The sequence below is a fragment of the Myotis myotis genome, unplaced genomic scaffold (assembly GCF_014108235.1).
Source record: "Myotis myotis isolate mMyoMyo1 unplaced genomic scaffold, mMyoMyo1.p scaffold_m19_p_2, whole genome shotgun sequence".
Taxonomy (NCBI): Eukaryota; Metazoa; Chordata; class Mammalia; order Chiroptera; family Vespertilionidae; genus Myotis; species Myotis myotis.
The window spans coordinates 215,610,639-215,633,085 of NW_023416324.1; the positions used below are offsets into that span (position 1 = coordinate 215,610,639).

A 22,447-nucleotide genomic window follows, 5' to 3' on the forward strand; every position below is an offset into this window, starting at 1 on the left:
CAGAGCCGGCACACAGGGTTCGGTGTCTTCCTTGGCCCCGGGACATAAATGTGCTGGCCACGCCCTGCACGGCTGGGTGGCCGCCTGCAGTGACCACAGATCCCACCTGTCTGGTGGCTGAGCCCAGGCTCCCAGCTCACATGTCTCTGCCCACGCGACTCCACATGGACTCGCGTGTCCCTTGGCCTGAGTGGTCCCGGCCCCTCCGTGGGCAGGACGTGGAGTTGGCCGCGGTTGAGAGTGTAACTTCCTTTCTTGGGTCAGATTCTCCCACGTGGCTGACTGTCCGGGTGCTCCCCAAACACCCAGAAGTGGCTCAGGCAGAGGCCGCCCCGCCCGTCCCCTCCCCCCACCAGCAGCAGTTACCCTGGTGACCAGCTGCTGGGCCCCCGACGCCCCTCTGCCAGGGCACCCCCCCGCACCCACACGGCGGTTACCATGGTGACCAGCTCCCCCCACACACACACACCCACACGGCGGTTACCTCAGTGACCAGCTGCCCCCCCCCCCCCCCGCACCCACACCCCGGCTACCTCGGTGACCAGCTGCAGGTCGTTCACGTAATTCTCCTCCGTGACGATGAGCTCGTGGATGTACCCCTGCCGCTTCCTCTCCGTGGGGGTCAGCATATCCAGGAGGTGGAGGTCTGAGCACCCTGGAAAACACACCATCGGGACAATTTAGGTCAAGTCTAGGGGGGCCAGCTCCGCAGTGAGGACCCCGGGGCTCGAAGCTGCTGGGCCCGTGGCCTCACTCTCAGGCGGTGCGGTGGGTTGACATGTGTCTGTCCCCCCCCCCCCCCCAGCCCCGAAAATATGTTCAAGTCTCAACCCTGGCACTGGGGGGTGACCTTGTTTGGAAATAGTAGGGTGACCTTGCAGATGAGCTCACACTCAACCAGTGCAGGCCTCAGTCCAACGCCCCTGTGTCCGCACAAGAAGACACGGCAGACAGACAGGGCACCCTGGACGTCGGAGGCAGGGACAAGGCAGGGACGAGCCAGGACGCCAGCAGCCAGGGCGGGGGCCTGGCACACCTTCTCCCGGAGCCTGCGGAGGACAGGCCCTGCCTGCACCTGACTGTGGACTTCTCTGTCCAGCCCTGCGAGGCATCCGTTCCTGTTGTCTCAGGCCAGGCCATGCCACCAGCTGCGGTCATCTGTCACCACAGCGTCAGCCGGCCCCGCAGGCTCACTGCTGCCCAAAGCCACCCCCGCGTGGGGAGAGGGGCTCCGGGCCGGCGGGTGCGGGAGCCGGGCATGGGAGCCGTGTCTGTGCTCACAGAGACCAGCTGTCTCGACTCGCAGGCGAGGAAACAGGCTCCCGCGGCTCTCAGCCGGTGGTGGCGCCCAGAGCCCACCCTGACACTCTGTCCCGATGCCAGGCCCTGCCCTAGACCCTGGTGTTGGGTCCGCGCTGCAGGCGGGACAAGGTGACCCTGTGCTGAGGCCCCCGATGGCCTGGGGACCCTCCAGGCTGGGTGCACTGTCCCGGACCAGGCCAGGCCATGCCCTGGCTCGGACGCCCGCCGCGAGCCTGCAGGCAGAGCGGGGAACTAGCTGCACACGGGGTGCCCAAGGCCAGGCCAGGCCCGAGACCAGGGGGGCTGAGGGGCGCCCCTGCCTCTGCCCCCTTCGCTGGTCCTTGGAGGTCTGGGCCGTGGGTAGAGGCCGCACCGTGACCGCCACTGGAAGGAGGGGGCGGCTCCGTTCTCCGGAGAACCTTCCAGCCAGAGTCACCTCCCTTTAATCAGCGGTTCTTCCTTTCAGCCCAGAAATCCGGTTTGAACGGTAGATTGGGAGGCTCCTGCGTGGTGGGGGGATGGGCGGTCCCACTCACTTGTTCTCGTCCCTTCCCCCCACCAGGGGCGCCTGGAGCACGGGGCGCAAACCCTCGGAGGGACCAGCAGGGACCGTGACCGCATGGCCTGGGAGCGGTTAGCCATGCGCATGCTCCGTCCTGGGGTCGGCCTGGGTCAGGAGGTCCGCCATGTGACCAGCTCTCCTGTGACGGTTGTGGGCCGGGAGCTGGAGGAGCCCGGTCTGGACCCGCAGGGGTTCCTCCAGGTTCCATCTCCCCCGCGGGAGCCGGGCCCAGGCTGACCTGGTCTGTGCTGGGAGCTCCTGCAGACGGACTGAGCCTCCGGGCGTGTGAGGTCATGGAACTCCTGGCAAAGGCTTCCCTGCGCTGGGGGTGAACTCTGGCCGGGAACTCCCAGGCCTCGGTGGGTCCCTGCCCTGGCCGAACGCCCCCTCTGCCATGCGGTGGCTCCTCACCCCAACGAACAGGCCGGGACAGGCAGAGGGAAGCAGCCAGGACGAGCCATCATGGTCCGCGCCCATCCGTCCAGGCCTTTCAGAGTCACGGTGGTCATTCATTCCACCGCCACGAGCCCAGCAGGAACCTCCGTGTCTGCGGACGTGTCAGCCCCAGCCGGCGGCTGCTCTACCGGCCTCAGGTCGGTTGTGCTTTTATTGAAACAGTCGCCTCCGCAAGGAGCTGGGATGGAGGCGAGAATTCCGCCACCTCTGCCGGCTGCCCGCCCTGCCGGCCAGGCCCCCACTTCCCAGCTCTCCCAGGACAGCCCCCAGGAACTAGCCTCAAGTTGCGGGGGACAGGCTCACGCCCCAGGAAATAGCCTCAAGTTGGGGGGGGGGACAGGCTCACGACCCAGGAAATAGCCTCAAGTTGGGGGGAACAGGCTTACGACGACCCAGGAAATAGCCTCAAGTTGGGGGGGGGACAGGCTCACGCCCCAGGAAATAGCCTCAAGTTGGGGGGAACAGGCTCGCCTCCACTCTCGCCACACTTTCGTGCTAGTGACTCCACGGCCCAGGCCCAGACCCAGGGCCGTTTCTGGTTAAAGGGCAGGAGGCAGCCCTGGGCCGGGACTGGTATGAGCTCCCGGGGTTTTCAGGACATGCCCCCCCGCCCCCCCGCCCCCCCGCGGGCACTGGCGCATGGGTCAGGCTGTGGGCCTACACCCACCTGGCAGGCGCCGTGCAGGGACACTATGGCTGGGCCGGGCCCTGGTTGGACCCGTGTCCGAGTGTCCTGTCGGTCAGTTTCCCCTGGAGAACGTAATGGGCGCTGGACTCTTGCCCCAGAAAACACACGTGCACACCACACACAACATATACACACGTGCACACCACACCCAACATACACACACGTGCACACCGCACCCAACATACACACACGTGCACACAGTTTTGTAGGGTTCACGGGCCCCTTCAAGCTTGTTCCTGGGTCTCATTCACTCATTCGACAAGTATTTACCGATGTCCTCCCGCCAGCCTGGCGCTAACTGCTGGGTGCTGCGGCTTCAGGACGGAAAAGGAGTCCCTGCCTGCAGAGTGTACAGCTAAGAACCTTGGGGCTCAGTGGTCCCCAGGTGTGGGGTTACTGCAAACCCACCCACCCCCGCCCATGAAGGTGGCACTGCCCTCCCCCGGGGTGAAGGCGGAGCTGCCCCACCAGGTTGCAGGTGGTACTGCACCCTCGCAGCCCCAGGCTGAGCATGGACCCCTGGGGGTCATCTGACTGGAGCTGATGGCTGGCACTTGGTGGCCTGGACAAGGACTGCCAGGGGGCCTGCCGTGCACAGGGCAGAGGACTGCCCACCCCCAATGCCAACAGCATCCCCTGAGAAACAGTCACATCCCTGGAAGGTGACCACCCAACCAGCCCAGGCCGACTGCAGCGACGGTGCGATGAGCCGAGGACGCGAGGGGGACTGGACAGGCCTGTGAGGAAGGACGACAGGGAGGCGCTGGTTCCGGAAGCTCTTCTGAGGCTCCGAGCTTCCCCCGTGCAGTTCTGAGCTCAGAGCCAGAGCAGCAGCCGGCGGCCTGGCCGGGTTCGGGCCACTGTGCCGGTCCGAGGGGCCGGGGCCAGTTCATGGTGACCTGGAGGCCTGCTGCCCAGGGTGGGTTAGCGGTACGAGGAGGCTCCACGGTCATCCCTCCACCCAGTAGCCCACGTCAGAGCTGAAGGAGCTGGGGTGGCCGGGCGGGGCTGGGGGCTGTGGCTGCTTGCTCCACCATTCCACCCCATCTCGACCACCTCCCAGTCCCGTGGGCTTGGAGACAGGGGCGTGGCCAGACAGCCTCCCCAACCCCCAGAGCTCAGTGAAAAGCCAAGATCTGGGGGATCCGTCTCGGCATAATGCACCAACGAGGTTGGCTCCGGATAACCTTGTCAGCTCCTACACTGACCCGTGGGGGGCTGCGTTTAAAATTCTTTTTAAAAATATATTTTTATTGATTTCAGAGAGGGAGGGAGAGAAACTTCACTGATGAGAGGGAATCACTGATCAGCTGCCTCCTGCACACCCCACCCTGGGGATCGAGCCCACAACCTGGCCTGTGCCCTTGACCGGGATCGAACCTGGGACCCTTCAGTCTGCAGGCCGACGCTCTATGCGATGAGCCAAACCGGCTACGGATGCTTTTAAAAATCTTGCTGGTAAATGCTGGACCAAGAGAACCATAAAAGTCTTGAAATAGGCACTTTGAACTAAAAAAAAAATCCTTCCTTTGAAAACTGAATATTTAAAAAAACAAGGAGTGTGAAAAGCCCATTATTCGGCGCAGAGTGCATGGGAAAGTCCTGGCAAGGAGAAGGTTTCTTTCGGCTGGAGGGCGGGCCGCCCTGCTGTGGGGACCGGCATGAACGTGGCTGCGGGCTCCCTTCCCCAGAGAAACACGAGGGGCCCGAGCACAGCAGGGACTTCCCCGGCATCTCGGCGTTTGGGGTTCTTACAACTGCAGCCGCTCACAGCTGCGACAACACTGCAGCTCACGCCAGACTGCAGTGGTTCTCAACCTTCTGGCCCTTTACATACAGCTCCTCATGTGGTGGCCCAACCATAAAACTATTTCCGTTGCTACTTCATCACTGTCATGTTGCTACTGTGATGAATCGTCATGTGAATATCTGATCTGCAGGATGGTCTTAGGCGACCCCTGTGAAAGGTCGTTCGACCGCCAAAGGGGTCGCGACCCGCAGGTTGAGAACCGCTGGTCCGGAGGGTTAAAATGACCCCACGCAGAGCCCACACCAAATCCCTCACCTGCGAGCTGGCCCTCGGGACTCCGTATAGTCAGACACGCTCACCGAGTGGGCAGGGCTGTGCGGCCCCCTTGGGAAGGAGTGGAGGCTGGGGGCCTGGAGAAAAGTGGGGGGAATCTTACCCCAAAAGGCCATCTGGTCCCCTGAATGGGACGATGTTCGAAGGAGCGGCCGACTCTACACGAACCGCTTTATCGCCAGAACGACCTGGGAACGCGCGCCCCTTGCCGACAGCGGGAAGAAGACGGAAGCCATTGGGGTAAGGATGAGTGCGGCCTCTCTCCGGCCCCGCCCATCAGTCCACGCTCTTTCCCCAAAAGGACCATAATTTTGAAAACCGAGCCAGTTCACAGCAAGCTGGCCACCGAGCAAAGCAAGTAAACAGGCCGAGTTCCTGTTACAAAAGGGCCCGAATAGACAATACGTTGGTCGATGAATATGTATCACGTCCCCATGAAGAGTCCAAGAGACAGAAATGAGCACCACAGTGTCCTGGCCTCAAGGACACTCACAGCCCAGAGACGCAACAGGAAAACTAGATTTAAATTAGCAAATGGTGCAGAATGGGCCTGCGGCTGGGGGGGGGGAGAGGGGGGGGGCGGCGCAGCACATGGGACTCCGAGAAGTTGGGGATCCCAGGAGGACGATTCGGCCCGAGGCCTGACTCACGCCGGGTTTCCGCAGGGCAGGGCGGCCGGCGTTCCGCTGGGGGTGTGGGGCCAGCGCGCAGGCAGATGCAGAGGCCGCAGGGACCAGCCAGACGGAAGCCCAGGCGACGGTTCATCTCTAAGGGGAGGATGTGCCGCGTCGCTGAGGACTGTGGCCCAGCCTCTGGCTCCGTGCCCCCAGGTCAGCCGACGCTGGTCCCAGGAGCGCCCGTCCGCACGGAGGGCATCTCCAGGGGTGGCCTGACTGCGGGAGCCAGGCCTCGGCCCCACCTCTCCTGCCAGGGGAGCCCACCCCCCAAGGCCAGCCCGGCTCCCCCAGAAATAGACCCAACTGCTGCCTCTGGCCCAGGCGGCCCTGTCGGGCAGGAGAGGCCGGGAGGCCGCGGGGGAGGGACGCAGGGCAGGGGCTGTGGTCCCCGCGCTGTCCACCCGTGAGCGAGGTCCCTGAGCCACGGGCCTGTGCCTTCCTGCAGTGACAGGGCTGCGGGGCCCGGTCGGGGGGATGAGCAGGACGGGTCCTCGTCCTCCCAGAGCCTGGGTCTGCCGGGGCTCAGGCCTCCTTCCCCCGACTCCGATCCTGGCCGTATGGCCGGCAGCACCTGGTCAGTCCTGGAGGCTGCAGAGGTGCGGACCCCTAGGCCTGGGGCTAGCGGGGGTCTCGGGAGCGGGGGGCCCGCACCGCTCCAGCCTGTCCTGGGGCCCCGGCCCTGAGGCTGGGCTGCCCTCCGCTGCTCGGTCACAAGCAGAGGCTCCGATAGCCTCGTGACTCCGGACAAGTTTGCGTCTCCCAGGAAGGAGCGCCCCGTCCACGCCGCGGGCGCTGAGCAGTGGAGAAGGGGTGGGAATGACACGACTGGGGACCAGCCAGCGCCTGATTTCCCGTCATGCGGGTCCTTCACTCCATTAAAGGCCGGCGTTCTGGCTGCATAACCGACACCGGAATTTCCGGGGGCGTCAGGGCACATGGTCTGCACTTGCGCGTGGTTCCTGGCCCGCGGACAACACGCGAGTTTTTCTTGCTCCCTGTGTTTCTGCGTTCGCTGCGCGCCCCTGCGGTATTTGGGGTCTCCTTGCTGGTGGTCGTAACTCAATGCTTTGGGTGCACGAGGCAGATGGGCTGCCAGAGGAGGAAATGTTTTTGTTGGCGCACAGGGAGGAGGCAGGAGTTTTGACTGGAGGCATCTGGGGATATTTTCTGGAACAGGAAGAATTTGAGCTGGGCCTCAAGAGGCGAATGTCAGGCTGGGCAGGCGGTGGAGAGGGTCCCAGCAGGGGGTTCCAGCAGGGGGTCCCAGCAGGGGGTTGCCTGGAGCCCAAAACAGGTGAGAAAGAGGGAAGCAGATGCTGGGGTAACAGGTGTGGATGAAAAATGGGTGCAGGCATAAATCACAGGTCCCTAACTGGCAGGTCATGGTGGGCAGTACCCCCAGGCCTGTAACTTCTTTAGTGAAAGAAGGTAAGCCCTGTCTGCTGTTCGTGGGCATGTGGGTAACACACCCTGGAAATGCGGGAAGTGACACCCCTCAGGGCAGAGCCACCCCCAAGAGAACACACCCTCCCACCAGCTCTCCTGTAACCCCGTCGGCCCTGCTCCCTCCCACCTGCAGGGCCTCTTCCTTACGCTCCCTCCTGAATAATAAGTGCATAAAAGAAGCTGCAAGACTCGTTCTCCGGAGATTTGAGGTCTTGCTTCCCGGCAATTGTCTTCAGTTTTGTTTCAAATAAACTCATAAAAATTCTCTATGACACTGGCACAGGGAGGACAGGTAGCACTGACTGCTAGTGTGAGCGCCCCCCTCACCCTCACCCCCACCCCATTCCCAGCTCTGTACCCACACGAACGCCTTAAGCCTTCACCAGGAACCGCTATGCCGTCGCTGCTGTTGCTATTCCCCAGTGCGCAGACGAGGAAACTGAGGCACGGGGCAGGGAAGTACCGGCCAAGTCTCAGTTAACAACTGGCCGTGGGGTCTGACCCACAGCACCCGCTCTGAGCCTCCGCGCCCCCGGCCTTGCCACACCTGCTGGGAAGGCGACGTATCAGCCCGCTCCAGCTGCTGTAACGAGGATCCCCAGTCCGGCACTTAGACAACAGAAACATTGTCTCAGCCTGGAGCCTGAAGTCCAAGATCAAGGTGCAGTAGGTCTGCTTTCCTCAGAGGCCTCCCCGCTTGCAGGCAGACACACCGTCTCTGTGAGTCCTCACGTGGCCTCCCCTCCCCCGTGATCATCCCTGGCAACGGTGCTCAAATCTCTCCTTACAGGGACAGGAGGCAGGATGGAGGCTCCGTCCAATGCCTCATCTGAATGATCGTTAAGGCGCATCTCCAAACACAGCCCCACTCCGAGGCCCTGAGGGTTATGGCTCCAGCATATGGATCTGGGGGGGACCCAGTCGAGGAGGCTCTGAACAGCGGAGCGAGGCGGCTGCATTGCGCCTTTGGCTGCAGAGCAGGGGAGGTTCGGGCTGTATGCGGGAGGGTCACGGTGGCCGCTGCTGCGGGGACCAGGCTGTGGCCCAGGAGCCCACGCCCCTCGGAACCGCCGGAGGCGTGTCTGAAAGCCCAGTGTCCCTGCTGGCCCGGGACCGACCCAGCCCGCCGCCGGGGTGCACGCAGGTGTCCGTAGCTGTGACGCTTCCAGGGGTTCTGACGGCGGCCAGGTGAGGCCCCTCACCCACCCGAGGGGGAGGCTGTGCCCGTCCTGGCAGCGGCGTGAGTGGCTCAGGCCGCTGCTCGCAGGGAGCGCTGGGTGCCTGGGCCGCGCTGCCACCCCGGCCCCCGACCCCACGGCCAGGGAGGACGGTCACCTGCCACCCACCTTCCTTGTCTGGATGGGACACGGATCCCAGAGGTGCCGGGCGGCTGCTGTCAGGACACTCCTGTGCTCGGTCGCCTGGGAAACCACAGGCCGCCCCGCGCAGCGAGGCCAGGGCAGCCCGGGCACCACTGAACGTGAGCCTGGCGGGCAGGAGGCTCGGGGGCCCAGGTTCCCGGGAAGGCAAGTCCCAGTGGCGTCTCTCACGGGGTCCCCGGGGCGCCCCGCACTCCGCACGCTGACCCCTTTGGAACACCAGGGCGAGCCCGAGCCGTGACCCTCTCGGGGAGACAGAACCACACAGCCCTCCATCCTCGTGGCCAGGGCGGCTCGCTTCCTGTTCTGGGAATTTCTTTGACACGATGGTGCCTTCCCACCCAAAGGCTTGTGCAGGGGCCTCGGCCACCGCGCGGCTTGGCAGAGACTGACCCCGGGAGGCACCCCTCCCCCAACAGTGGCACAGCCTCATGGGAAGGAGCCTGTGGGACGAGGGAGCAACCAGGACTGTCCACACACTGTCCACACACTGTCCACCACACTGTCCACCCCAGGACTGTCCACCACACCATCCACCACAGGACTGTCCACCACGCCATCCACCCCAGGACTGTCCACCCAGGACTGTCCACCCAGGACTGTCCACCCAGGACTGTCCACCACACCATCCACCCCAGGGCTGTCCACCCCAGGACTATCCACCTCACTGGCCACCCCAGGACTGTCCACCGCACCATCCACCCCAGGACTGTCCACCCAGGACTGTCCACCGCACCATCCACCCCAGGGCTGTCCACCCAGGACTGTCCACCGCACCATCCACCCCAGGGCTGTCCACCCCAGGACTATCCACCTCACTGTCCACCCCAGGACTGTCCACCCCAGGGCTGTCCACTGCACTGCCCACCCCAGGGCGGTCCACACACTGTCCACCGCACTGTCCACCGCACTGTCCACCGCACTGCCCACCCCAGGGCTGTCCACCCAGGACTACCCACCTCACTGTCCACCCCAGGACTGTCCACACACTGTCCACCGCACTGTCCACCCCAGGGCTGTCCACACACTGTCCACCGCACTGTCCACCCCAGGGCTGTCCACCCAGGACTACCCACCTCACTGTCCACCCCAGGACTGTCCACACACTGTCCACACCACTGTCCATTGCACTGTTCACCCAGGACTGTCCACCAAGCTGTCCATCGCACTGTCCACCACACTATCCACCCCAGGACTGTCCACCACATTGTCCACACCCACCCTGAGCCGCTGCGGCCAGCACCAGGTGGAGGGCAGGCGCTGCCCTCACCTGTGCCCAGTGGGGAGCCGGGGCGTGTGTCCTCAGAAGCCGCGGGGGGCTGGTCGGGGTCGCAGTGGGGGTGGCCTGGCCCCCCGGGGGTCAGTCTTGGGGGAGGAAAGCCTCCAGGAGCCGGGGCACCGCCTACGCTCAGGTTTAGGTGCCCAGTAACGAGGACGTCCACCCCGGGCTGTCCCTGGTCAGTGGGGCTGCAGGCGGCAGAGAAGGGGGTGGGCACGCGGAGGGGGTGACACAGGGCACTTCCAGCCGGGCCACCAGCAGCTTCAGCTGGACACAGAACCCTGGGACAGACGGGGCCTGCTGCTCAGCCAATGGGGACGGGGCTGGGTTGGGGGGCTCCCAGGACCCCAGCCATGCACCCCTCTCCCCTCCCACAGGGCGTGCAGGCGCACGGGGCCCTGGGGGAGGCTCTGGGCTGTCAGGGTCTCCAGGAGAACAGGCTCCACGCCCCGCGGCCGGCTCCCCCTCTGCCTCCCAGGGGGCTGGCGCTGCAGTGGGGACCGGGAGTAAAGCGCACCTTCTCACGCGTGGTCGGGGGCCTAAGGGGCCGCTGAGGCCGTGGGATCCCCGGGCAGCGGGAGCTTGGACTTGAGGCCCAGGCAGTGACCCGAAAGTCAGCCGTTGCTGGAGACCAGCTCCCAAGGGGCCCCCACCCCTCCCCCGCCCCCGGGCATTCCCACCTGCAGTGCGTCCTGGCTCGGACACCAGCAAGGTTTATGGGTGACAGCAGCCCTCCTGGTGGCCGGGCCCCACTCGGAAAGGAAGGCGGGGTGGGCACAGGGGTGCAGGTGACGGGGGCTGGACGCGCTTGGGCCAGCCAGGAGGTGCCGGTCTCCCCCAGGCCTGGAGCTGGTGACAAGCAGCGCAGGGGCTGTGAGGACGGTGCGCAGACGTCAGAGAGGGGTGTCCTTGCGGGAGGGGCAGAAGCCCGTCCACCCTCAGGCCTTCGCACTTGCTGCTCCTCGGGCTTAGGGTCTCCTTCCCTGCGACCTCTGCCTGCCGACCCCCCCAGTCAGCCCCCCCCCCCGCCATGTCTCCAGAGAGGCCTTCCCGGCCCCCCAGCCCTGACCCTCGGCCTCGCCCTGACCCTCGGCCACACCTGACCCTCGGCCACACTCAGTCCAGTCTCTTCCCCCAGCAGCTGCGGTGACTTGGCTGCCTGTGCCCCGGCTTCTATGAGCTCAGGAGCGTGCTGAGCGGCCTGTTTCTCAGCCGCCCTCCCTGTGCAGGGACAGGGGCTGGTTCCGGGGACATGTGGGCAGGCGGGGCCCCTGGTCTCCCGGGGGACGCCCAAGCCTTTGGCACAGTGTGGGGACAAGTGAGGGGTTGGTGGGAGGGGAAGGGGTCGGGGCGTCTGCTGGAGGCACATCGTTGGGGGCTGTTGCTGAGGATACAGGCCCTGGGGCCTTCCCACGGCCTCAGAACTCCAGGTGACGCCCAGAGAGAGGGGCCCCCTGGCTTGCCCCTCTGCTGGGCAGACTGGGCGCTCGCTCTGCGGGAGGCCCAGCAAGCAGAGCAGAGGCCTCCAAGGCCCAAGGCCCGGATGCTGAGGGGCCCGTGGGGTGCCCACGGCGGCCAGGAGGGGCCTCCGCTGTGAGCTGCTGGGGGGCTGCTTGGGAGAGGCTTGGGGCAGCACCCCTACACACAGGCCTGGCTGCTTTAAAAACAGAAACGTGAGCCTGGCCGGCGCAGCTCAGTGGTTGAGGGACGACCTATGAACCAGGTCAGGGTTCGAGTCCCGGTCAGGGCACAGGCCCAGGTTGCAGGCTGGATCCCCAGTGGGACGTGCAAGAGGCAGCTGACCAATGACTCTCTCTCATCCTTGATGTTTCTCTCTCCCTCCCTCCCTCCCTCTCCCTTCCTCTCTGAAATCAATAAAAATATATATTAAAACACACAAAACTGCGAGTCTGGCACGTTTGGGGCTGCGCAGCCCAGTCTCTGCTGCGAGCGGACAGAGGCCATGGCACGCGGGAGGGAATAGACCTGCGTCAGCGCCCAGACGCTCAGAGCCGGCACACCCCACTGGCAGCTCTCCCACCGGGCCCGCAGGCGGCTCTCCCACGCGGGCCCGTGGGCGAGGCCGGGTCCGTGGGCGAGGCCGGGTCCCTGCGCGCATTGGCACGGGAAGCGGGGAGGAGGCCCTGACTTGCGCACCTGTAGTCTGACCCCGGTGGCAGAGGAGGGGGCCCCAGGAGGGCTGCAGCGGCTGAGAGGCCCAGCACAGCCGGGACGGGCGGGGGTCTGGCGGGAGTGGGGGCCGCCTGAGAACCTCACTGGCTCCTGGACCCTCCGCGTTCTCAGCTCCACGGCGCTGGCCGGTGCCCCTCTTCCCAAGGCCTCAACGCACCCTTTAATCTGTGGGGCCACCTCCACGGACCTGCCCTCCACGGACCTGCCCCCCCCCCCCCCCCGCTTTCCTGCTTTCCTGTGGGCGGGGCCTGGAGGGGGGAAGGGTGCGGGGGAGTGACAGGGGCAGGGGGGAGGGGCAGCAGGGGCCCCGTTTGTGCCTCTGCCACCACCACCTGGTCTAGGAGGAGCGACACCCAGGAGTCCGTCCACCTTTAAAAGCCACGCGGCTGAGCCACAGGGAGAGACGCTTCCTCTCGGGCACGCGACACCCCGGCTCCAGCGGCAGATGTGGAGCCACTGCCCCTGCCCCCACAGGGGACTTTCATCTCCCCGGGCGCCCGGCCCCCCGGCAACCAGTCAGAGCAGCAGACCAGGCCCTGGCGCCTGAGGTCACTGCCTGCCTGTCCCTTCCTCACTCGGCCTGTGGACACAAAACACGGGGCCCAAGCCGCCCGACAGGATTTACAGCTGGTTCTCACTTTCTAGACGCTGGGGCATCTGGGCTGGAGTTTTGTGGAGGGGACTGTCCTGAGCAGGGGGAGGGGGGAGGATAAGGGGAGGGGGGAGGATGGGGGGGCACAGGTTGGCTGCACCCCGGCCTCTCTCCAGCCGATGCCTGCAGCTTACTGTCCGGTCAGAGGCCTGGGCTACAGTGGACACTCGCTGTGCAAGTGGACGCTGAGGGAAGAGTGGTTTCCCGGGGAGCCCGTGTCCACGTCCCGAGCCCCGAGGACGGCCCAGGGCCATCTCCCGAGAGGGTGTATGGGAAGGGTTGCCCAGATTCAGGGAGCACTGCCATCCTGCCCAACCCGGGGCTGGAGGAACCCCGGCTCCTGGGGGCAAGGCCGGCAGCGTGCTCCTCAGGAGGGGGTCGGAGACCGAGCTCGCTGCCCGCCCTGGGCCTTTGCAGGGCACCGCCCCCCAGAAGCGCCATTCCTTGCCCTTCCCGGCCTCCAGGGATCCTTCGGGGCTCAGCTTCAGGCCTTCCTCCTGGAAGGTTGTGTCGCTCTACACCCCCCCTCCCCTCCCCGCTCCCACCCCCCCCATGGCCGCTCCACGCCGCCTGGCCTCCCAATTCTCCTAAGGACTTGGCTCCTGATCTCCCACACACACTGCCCCCAGAACCCGGCGGGGCGCCCGCACCTGTGGATCCCCCAAATGTTCGCTGTTCTGAAGGGGGATCGCTTTCCCCGCGTGGCCGGGAGGACCCGCAGGCGGGGTTCTGACAGTCGGGTGCGTGGGCACTGGCAGTGCCGTGCGGGCACTCGGGTACTTCTGCCAGGCGACGAGTGAGAGGCGGACGGACGGTGACCGGTGTGGAGGGGTGAGCGTCCCATCTTCACCCACATACTTTTTGGGTGTTAACAGACCCTTATTATGATCCATCTTGGGGAGAAATGTTTTGAACCCTGAGTCCACTCACACGCCATCAATGGAGCAATAACGTAGCCACAGCCCCATGAGCTAGTGAACCGCTAGCTGGGAGGCAGTTCTGTTCAAGGCCAGGACCGGGAGGGGCCGCAGGTTGCATACGGACCAGAGAGGGGCGTACAGGAGAGAGGGAGGCCGCTGGAGGGCGCAGGGAGGGCGTGAAGTCTGTGCTTCAGGGCACGGGCCTCACCCACACAGGTGGCCGTCTGTGTGGCTCCGTCACACCGCCAGGTCCCAGCAAGAAGACAGAGACATCCGTTCAGCTTTTATAGGAAGAATTTAATTATCTATACACGTAACTATTCCAAAGTTGAGTTACAGTTGTTAAAGCCGCAGGCTTATATATTTATATATTTTACATTCGTATCCATGGAAATACTGAAGCGCAGGGGAGCGCGCAGCCACGCGAGCGAGGGAGGGCTCTACGCGGCCAGCACAGTCTCCAAGGGAGACACACAAACAGGTCGCTACAGTTAAAAAGTCGCTGTTAGAACTGCTAGATTGTGCTTGGGCTCCCCGCCCGTGCTGCGGGCTGTCGGCAACGGGCACTTATGGAGAGCTTCCCACTAGTGTTTAGAGACACACAGGGCTTCAGCTACACCTACCACAGGCGCGGACCGTGCGCCCGTCCTCTACGCTGTAGAAATCCACAGTCTAGTTAAAAAATGTAAACATTGGAAATTAATCGCAGGGAGACGTCTATACATTCTTTCTTGTCAAGAAAATTACTTGTTCAAAGTGAGTCATTCCATGAAAAGTAACTGGGAGAAAACGCCATGTAACAGACACGAAGAGATTGTGTATATACTGCTGCTCGTGACAACCGCGATGGCATTGTCCACTGATTATGGTATGAACACACGCCGAGTTTAAAACCCAAAACAGAAAACACCAACTCAACCCAGTAAATCTGAGATCGAACAAAAGCCCAGGTGCTTCTCATGTGGCTACAAGGTCACTGTGCAAAATAAAATCAATGCAACTGGACTAGCGCATCGTACAAGGGAGTGACGTAGCCATGGGAGGAACCACGTCCTTATGTACAGGATGTTGTTACATGCTCACAAGGTACATCTGGAACACACGGACAAGCACAACACTCTGTTTAATCGCTGGTTCTACGCGTCTCTGAGACACACTGACCCCCTCTGCACTTCTCCCGCAGGGAGCCCGCCCGCCCCGTGGAGCTGGTCTCACTGGGCGAGTCTCAGATTCACGGGCATCTGGAACATATTTAACAGCACATGCAGCATTCCTTGATAGTGGGTCTTTTTGCAAAACCAAAATAGCAAAGGAGTAATTTCTTTATTTATTTTATTAAAAGGCTAAAATATATATTTAAAAATAATTTTAAAACTATTGAAAGCACCTGTGCAAAGGTGGGGGGCAGTCGATTTGAGTCACTAGGAAAGCCACAAAAGGACCCACTACCCTGTGTGTTTGTAATTTTTGCTTCTATCTCTGCAAGTAGTAACTCCACGTTGCCATCACATGCAACTAAGGTCAAATGAGGTAAACTGCTCTGCAGTGAGTTCTTCTACTCAGAAGGCAGTAGGTGATCATGCTGGAAGTCACATGATCAAGGCTGCATCTCCCATCATCCCTCTGGGCAGTGATATGGGATAGTGGGTCTCTTTGAGGACTTTCAAGCCTGAGGGGGGGATGGACAACATATGATTCCTAGAAAAAGGAGGAAAACAACACATAAGCAAAACAAAACAATGAGCAAAATTCAAGCTAGGAGAATGAGTCAGGCGTGTACACAGCGTGGTGCCAAATGATTTAAAAAACGGAAAAGGGGGGCGGGGAGGGACGGGACATGCTACGGAAGGAATAAAAAATAAAAGCAACCCCACAGGTAGGTCTGCACGCCAGAAGGTCTTCAAAGAGACTGAAGGAGGGGGTCTCGCCTGCGCTGGGCGCGCGGCGGGATCAGAGCAATGCTGCATGTTCGGCCGCGAGGCGCGGAGGGGCCGGGCCCCGCACTTACATTGCTGGCTCGGGTCCGTGTCCGTGGTCAGCTTCACGTAGTTGGACGGGAAGAGCCCCACGTGCCCGCCGACCTCGCCCTTCCACCAGTCGGGGTCCTCCTTGCTGAGGACGTTGATGATCTGGCCCTTGCTGAAGGCCAGCTCGTCGTCGTTCTGCGCGGTATAGTCGTACATCCCGATCACCTGGCACACTGCGGGGAGGGCAGGGCGGGCGTGAGCGCTCGGCACGGCTCGGCACCAGTTAGCCCGCCCTTTCCCCGGAGGATGGGCTCCGTACGGTGTGAGTGACAGAGCAAGACCAAAGACTCAAAACCCAGACATCGGCACCATTTCACACGAACGCTTCCGTTTTTCTAACATCTTCCTCTTGTCACATTCACTTGTCAGCAGAAAACGCAGTGACAGTGGGAGGCGTGTGGACGGCCCCGAGCAGTGGGACCCTTCAGACGCGGCCTCTGAGCCGGCCACGGGCCCGCTGGCAGGGCTGCCCACAGGGCTCTCTGGGGGCTGTCTGCTGTTAAGGTGGAAGGTAATGACCATGTGACTCCAAAACTGCCAAACCTTAGTGAAAAAGTCTGTTTTATTCTCTGTACCTTTGCACCTCAAAATTCTGTGTCAAAGAGAAATGTCTGCATTCTAGAACGTTTCGTGCCTCATTCCCTAGAGCAGCAGTTCTCAACCTGTGGGTCGCAACCCCTTTGGCGGTCGAACGACCCTTTCACAGGGGTCGCCTAAGACCATCCTGCAGATCAGATATTTACATGACGATTCATAACAGTAGCAACATGACAGTTATGAAGTAGCAACGAAAATCGTTTTATGGTTGGGTCACAGCATGAGGAACTGTATTTAAAGGGCCGGAAGGTGGAGAACTGCTGCCTAGAGGATAAACTGCTTTCATTCTCTGCATGTGGACCCTACAGGGAAGGCTGCAGAGTTGAGCTGAAGCCCAACTGATCTTTCGTAACCAACTCGCATGTGGGTTAAGGTTTTTCAAACTCTCCAGCCAATTCAATTGCGTCAGCAAATTAGTTCTGAGGCTTCAACCCACCTGATGCAGGGGACGCGGCCAGGCCTCCTGCGGGGGGGGGGGGGGGGGGGGGGGGGGGGGGGACCGACCAGCTGGCACCGCACCCCTCTGCCCACACAGAGCTGCAGCCAGGAGGCCCAGCCGGGGCCAGCGTCAGTCACAGCGTCTGCCAACCCTGACTGCTGGCCAAGGCCGGCCCATTTCCATCACGTTCCACTGGCCACACAGCACACGCAGCCACGCAGCACACGCAGCCACACAGCACACGCAGCCACACAGCACACGCAGACACGCAACACACGCAGCCACGCAGCACACGCAGCCACACAGCACACGCAGACACGCAGCCACACAGCACACGCAGCCACACAGCACACGCAGCCACGGTGCAGGCGCAGAATCTGCCCCTCCCACCACTGGGGCTTAGAGCCCTGACGTAGATGCCGCTCGCCCGCCTCACCCGCCCCGATGCCACTGCAGCATCTAACCCGATCTCTTCAACCAGGAAGCAGCCGGCCGCTCAGCTGCGGGGCCCTGTCCCTGTCCTTTCGGGGAGCCAAGCCACCCGCCCCCGCCCACAGGAAAGGTCACGGGGAGCGATTCCAATTCCGCCTCGGTGACAGCACTCCACCGCCAGCAGGCCTGGCCTCCAGCTCCAGCGCCCCTCCTCGCCAGGCCCAGCCATTTGTATTCTCAAGTCCTCTCCGTCCCTCACCCCCGGGCCAAACCTGCTTAAACAGCTGGGGGGGATCAAGGGCACACGCTGGCTTTAACGCCACAGCCTTCAGGCCGGCGGGAGAGTTCCAACAAGGGCTCTGCTGTGCGCGGACAAAGCTGCTTGACACTCAGTCCTTTAGGAAAACATACTCCACGTCGCAGGACACGGAGCCCTCCGCTGATGGCCCTGCGCCTGCTCAGGGGCCTCGTGGGAAGGCGGCGAGACGCAGGGATCTGCAGTGGGGACGGGAGAGTGCTCACCTGCCTGGAGTGCAGGGGGCTTGGGCGGCTCCGTGGGCGTGACCTTGCTTGTCCCAGGGCTTAAAAGCTTTACATAATTCGCAGGAAACCAGCCTATCTGGCGCTTTTTCCCACGAGCCTAAAAAAAACAAAAAGCGGCGTCAAAATGTGTAAAAGGTTCACGTCCTTTCCTGACGTTTGCCCTGTGACTGGGCACCCGTACAGGCACGCGGAGCTGAAAGGCGGGGCACGCAGTGGAACCCCTGGGCGCACACGGCAAACCAAAGACACTGGGGCCAAGTCCAGCCGCGGCAGCAAGTCACTGGTCAGCGGCCCGAGGCACCTGCAGGGCTGGGCCGCAGGGACCACAGTGCGGAGTACAGAGCCGTGGGCGGGCGGGCGGAACACTGCGCGTGCACCTGCCTCGGCTGCTGCCATCAGGTGAGGCACGACGGTGGCTGAGCCCTGGCGGGGTGGCTCCGCTGGTTAGAGCATCGGCGCGACACACAGGATGCAGGTTCGATCTCCGGTGAGGGCACAGCCCTGAGCCAACCAATGAGCGCGTAAGCAAGTGCATGGACCAACAAATCCGCGATTCTCTCTCCCCCTCTCTCCCTCCCGTCCTCTCTCTCTAAAATCAATAAACTTAAAAAAAAAGTAGAAACAGAAAGGTTATGGCTAATGTCAACACGATGTGCGGGTTTTAGGAACAGTAACAGCGTGGTTTGTTGGGTGCTTTTCATGAGCGAGGCCTGTGCCGGGCACCTTCTGTGCATGAATCTGCACCATCCACAGGACAGCGGTGACTCGGGGAAGCGGAGGGGCAGTCCCTAGGTCCCACCCAGCTGGCGGCGAGCCAAGCTTCACACGCACGTCTGCACTCCTCTAGTGGAGAACAGGCAACCGCAGAAGCAAGACCCATGTACACACAGAGCCCAAGTCTAAACTGGACACTGTTCTCAGAACCCAGCGGCCCTTGCCCTGGCTGGTTTGGCTCAGTGGGTAGAGCATCGGCCTGTGGACTGAAAGGTCCCAGGTTCGATTCCAGCCAAGGGCACATGCCCGGGTTGTGGGCTCAGTCTCCAGTGGGGGGCGTGCAGGAGGCAGTCAATCAATGATTCTCTCTCATCATTGATGTTTCGATCTCTCTCCCTCTCTCTCCCTTCCTCTCTGAAATCAATAAAAATGTATTAAAAAAAAAAAAGAAAGAAACCAGGTACACGGCCACGCCTCTCCTTCACTTCGATCTAATTCAGCACAAGATCCGGGACCGAGTGCTCACAGGCGCGTGGCCCAGAGGACTTAGAGTCACGGCGGGAGCCAAGGCTCGCAGCCCTGACTAGTCTATGAAAGGAAGAGACCAGTCAGGGGTCGGGAGAGGTGCTGCATCGACCAAAACAGAGGCCAAAACCATCCATGCGTGCACACGCACACACACATACACGTGCACACACACATGCACACACATACACAAGCACCCACACACATGTGTGCACACATACACACACACACATACACAAGCACCCACACTCACACACACACATGCGTGCGCACGTGCGCACACACACAAGCGCCCACACTCACACACATGCGCACGCGCGTGCGCGCACACACACACACACACAAGCGTGTGTACTCACACACACACACACACACACAGAGGAACTAAAAGTCCTACGAGGCAGCGGTGGCTTTGGACACACAGAACCTGCCACTGGACCTTACGGCCCGAAGGAGCTGCAGGGGACTCTCTCGCTAACTCTCTGGCCCAGCTCTCACCAGCTGAGTTACCAGCGGAGTCAGGAGCCCAAACCATTTGTATCATCTTCAGAAGAATCCTGCTGCGGGCGGGCCGAAGCTCAGTCCCCAGCAGATTCCGACACTACGGCGCATCTCCCGCTACCCACACGCAGGGTCACTCTGTGAGGAAACAGTGTCCTTTTGTGCCTGCGTAGTCCCACCCGGACAGGAGTTCACACCACAGGACAGGCACCCACCTGCAGCTCTCCTTCCCACCATCCACCTGGGTTCCTTTTTCGGATCAGAATCAGCTGGCCCGGGGCCAGGGTGAGCTGCTCAGGGCCCGTGGCTGTGTAGGAGGCAATGACCTGGGCTATTTCTGGAAAACAAGATGGGACACGGCCCACGGTCAGTCAGGAGGACATTCTAAGGAGACACAGCCGCCCCCGGCTCACAGGTTCACACCATCAAAGCCAACCTCGGGGCTCGTCTTCTTCCAAGGGAAGGCGTACCCATCGCCCCATCCCAGGCTGAGGTGGAAGGACCCGGTCACCTCGGAACTTCCCAGTTTCCTTCCACAAGCTGCCCCCCAATTCCAGCACTTTCTGTCCTAGCCCCTCCCTCAACAGCTGGGCCTCCTCTGTCCCATGTGCCCTCTGCCTGCCCTCTGCCCACAGCACTCAGCACCGCCCACTCACAGACAGGCAAGCGACCAAGGGACAAGGGGAGAGCAGCCTGTCTCCTGCGGGACCCACTGGAGCCTGGCTCTGCCCAGTTCGGCTGCAGCTCAGGGCCGCACCCCGCCCACAGGCCGTGTCTGGGGCTCACATGTGAGGGTGACCCTGAATATCGGCAGGAATCGTGTCAATGCAAGTTGACTGCTTTTTGTTTTGAGTTGAAGGACGAACGTGGAGTAAAGGTGGGAAGTTTACGCAAAAACAAGCCAGCACAGAAAAATGCAAACAGTCCTCTCCCTGACTGAGCACGTCAGGGGGACAAGCCCAGCAGCAGCGCGGCGCAGGGAGGCCACGGCGCTGGGAGGTTGGGCGCGAGGGCAAGACCCTTCTCTGCCACATCCACAGGGACTGCTTCCTGAACTTCTAGAAGCGACAGGGCGCACTGCTCTCCCCTCTGCATGGCCCGCCCCATCCTCTTTGGGGAGGGAGGGAGGGAGGGAGGGAGGGAGGGAGGGAGGGAGAAGAGGTGAAAAGCCCACCCCGAGACAGTACATCCTCTTCCTCTAGACCAGCGGTTCTCAACCTTCCTAACGCCGTGGCCTTTAATACAGCTCCTCGTGTTGTGGGGACCCCCAATTTCATGGTGACAAATAGAACATAATTAAAGCACAGTGATTAATCACAAAACAGTATGTAATTAGATATGTGTTTTCCGACGGTCTTAGGCGACCCCTGTGAAAGGGTCGTTCGACCGCCAAAGGGGTTGAGACCCACAGGTTGAGAGCCGCTGCTCTAGAGGCACATGAGCAACCCTAGCCCTGGCGACCAGAACCCCGAGGCCTGAGCACCCCGAGGCCTGAGCACCCCGAGGCCTAAGCACCTGAGGACGGGTCTAGATCCCCAGTTCTCAGTCTGGACAAGTCCAGGCCAGTGACCTACTGGCCTCAGATGTCCCTGCGCCTCCCAGGCCTGCGTGGCCAGCAGCTGCCCAGCCTCTCGCTCACTGTGCGCCTGAGCAGCCGGCTGCCCTGGGGCAGAGGCAAGCCCACCTGGCCCTGCGGAGGGACAACTCAGGACAGACTCTGCCCCTCAGCCAGTGGTTCTCAACCTCCTGGCCCTTTAAATCCAGTTCCTCATGCTGTGACCCAACCATAAAATTATTTCCGTTGCTACTTCATAACTGTCATGTTGCTACTGTTACGAGTCGTAATGTAAACATCTGATATGCAGGATGGTCTTAGGCGGCCCCTGTGAAAGGGTCGTTCGACCGCGAAAGGGGTCGCGACCCACAGGTTGAGAACCGCTGCCCTAAGCAGACACCTGAGCCAGGGCTCCCATACCTGAGCCTGAGAGACACCCCACGCAGCCTGAACCCCTCTCCTGGCAGGGGAGGCCCCCGCTGAGCACACACAGGGACACCCCGTGGCGGCTGAGAGGCGGGGAGGATGTGCACACAGCCACACGCTTCCCACCTGCTCCCTCCCCTCTCGCTTCCATGAGTAGAAGCTGATGGTTTTGAACTGACGCTGAGGCGGAGGGAGGACCACAGCTGGGCCTGACGTGCACCTGAGGAGCACCCCCGCGGCCCTGCGCCTGGGACCTGCACTGACCACCCGTGTCCTTTGCTGAGCCACCACTATGGCCCGGCTTCCTGAGCCCAGCGAGGGGGACCCGCAGCTCACAGCTGGCCCCCCCCCCCCATCTGCGGCACCGCTGCCTCGCGTCCGCGGCACAGCTGTGGGGTCCCCGGCCCCCGCAAGTGGAGCCACGGCCCATCTCACAGCCGGGGCAGGAGGAGGCTCCCAGGAGGGCCTGCCATGCGGGCTCCTGGCCCCAGACCAGAACCTGGGAGCGGCTGCCCAGCACATTCCCGGCCCCGAGAGGGAAGCATGGGGGGAACTTACCAGGCTTTTTTCCTAAACTCCCTGCTTTCCCAGCAGTTCCAGCACCCTTAAAACAGAGCAAAAGGTCTCATTTGCATACTGCAGAGTTTCGGTCATGCAACTTAAAAATGATTAACGGTGACACAGACCCGCTGAGCCCCTGAACCCCCCTCATCCCGGAAACAGCGGCGCTGGGTCTCCTGACGGGGACGGGGGGGGGGGGGGAACATGGGAGAACACGGGGCAGAGGACACACTCCAAACACGCAGCCTGACTCTCTTCTCGGAGAAGAGAGCAGAGCAGGTGGGCTCGGGTCCCGGGCGGCACAGGCCCCTCTGTCCCGGCCACGTCTACCAGGCCCACTCGAGGCCCACGTCCTACACACTGTCTCATGCTTCCTGTTCACACGGTCAGTTATGAAATAGCTCACACTTAAAGGGCACAGACATCCGTGAGCCCAACGCCCAGATTTAATACATGGCAATAGCAATATTTTGCTACATTTCCTTTAAAA

At 62.1% G+C, this 22,447-nt stretch overlaps 1 protein-coding gene across 1 annotated transcript in view; it reads right to left on the reverse strand.

Annotated features, from left to right (window-relative positions):
* ITSN1 (intersectin 1) overlaps positions 1–22,447 on the reverse strand; it is a 149,053-nt gene that overhangs the window by 15,610 nt on the left and 110,996 nt on the right. Inside the window, 5 exon segments of the mRNA XM_036347475.1 lie at positions 534–655; positions 15,646–15,837; positions 17,655–17,772; positions 19,631–19,752; positions 21,955–22,000. Coding sequence (XP_036203368.1) covers positions 534–655; positions 15,646–15,837; positions 17,655–17,772; positions 19,631–19,752; positions 21,955–22,000 — 600 coding nt within the window.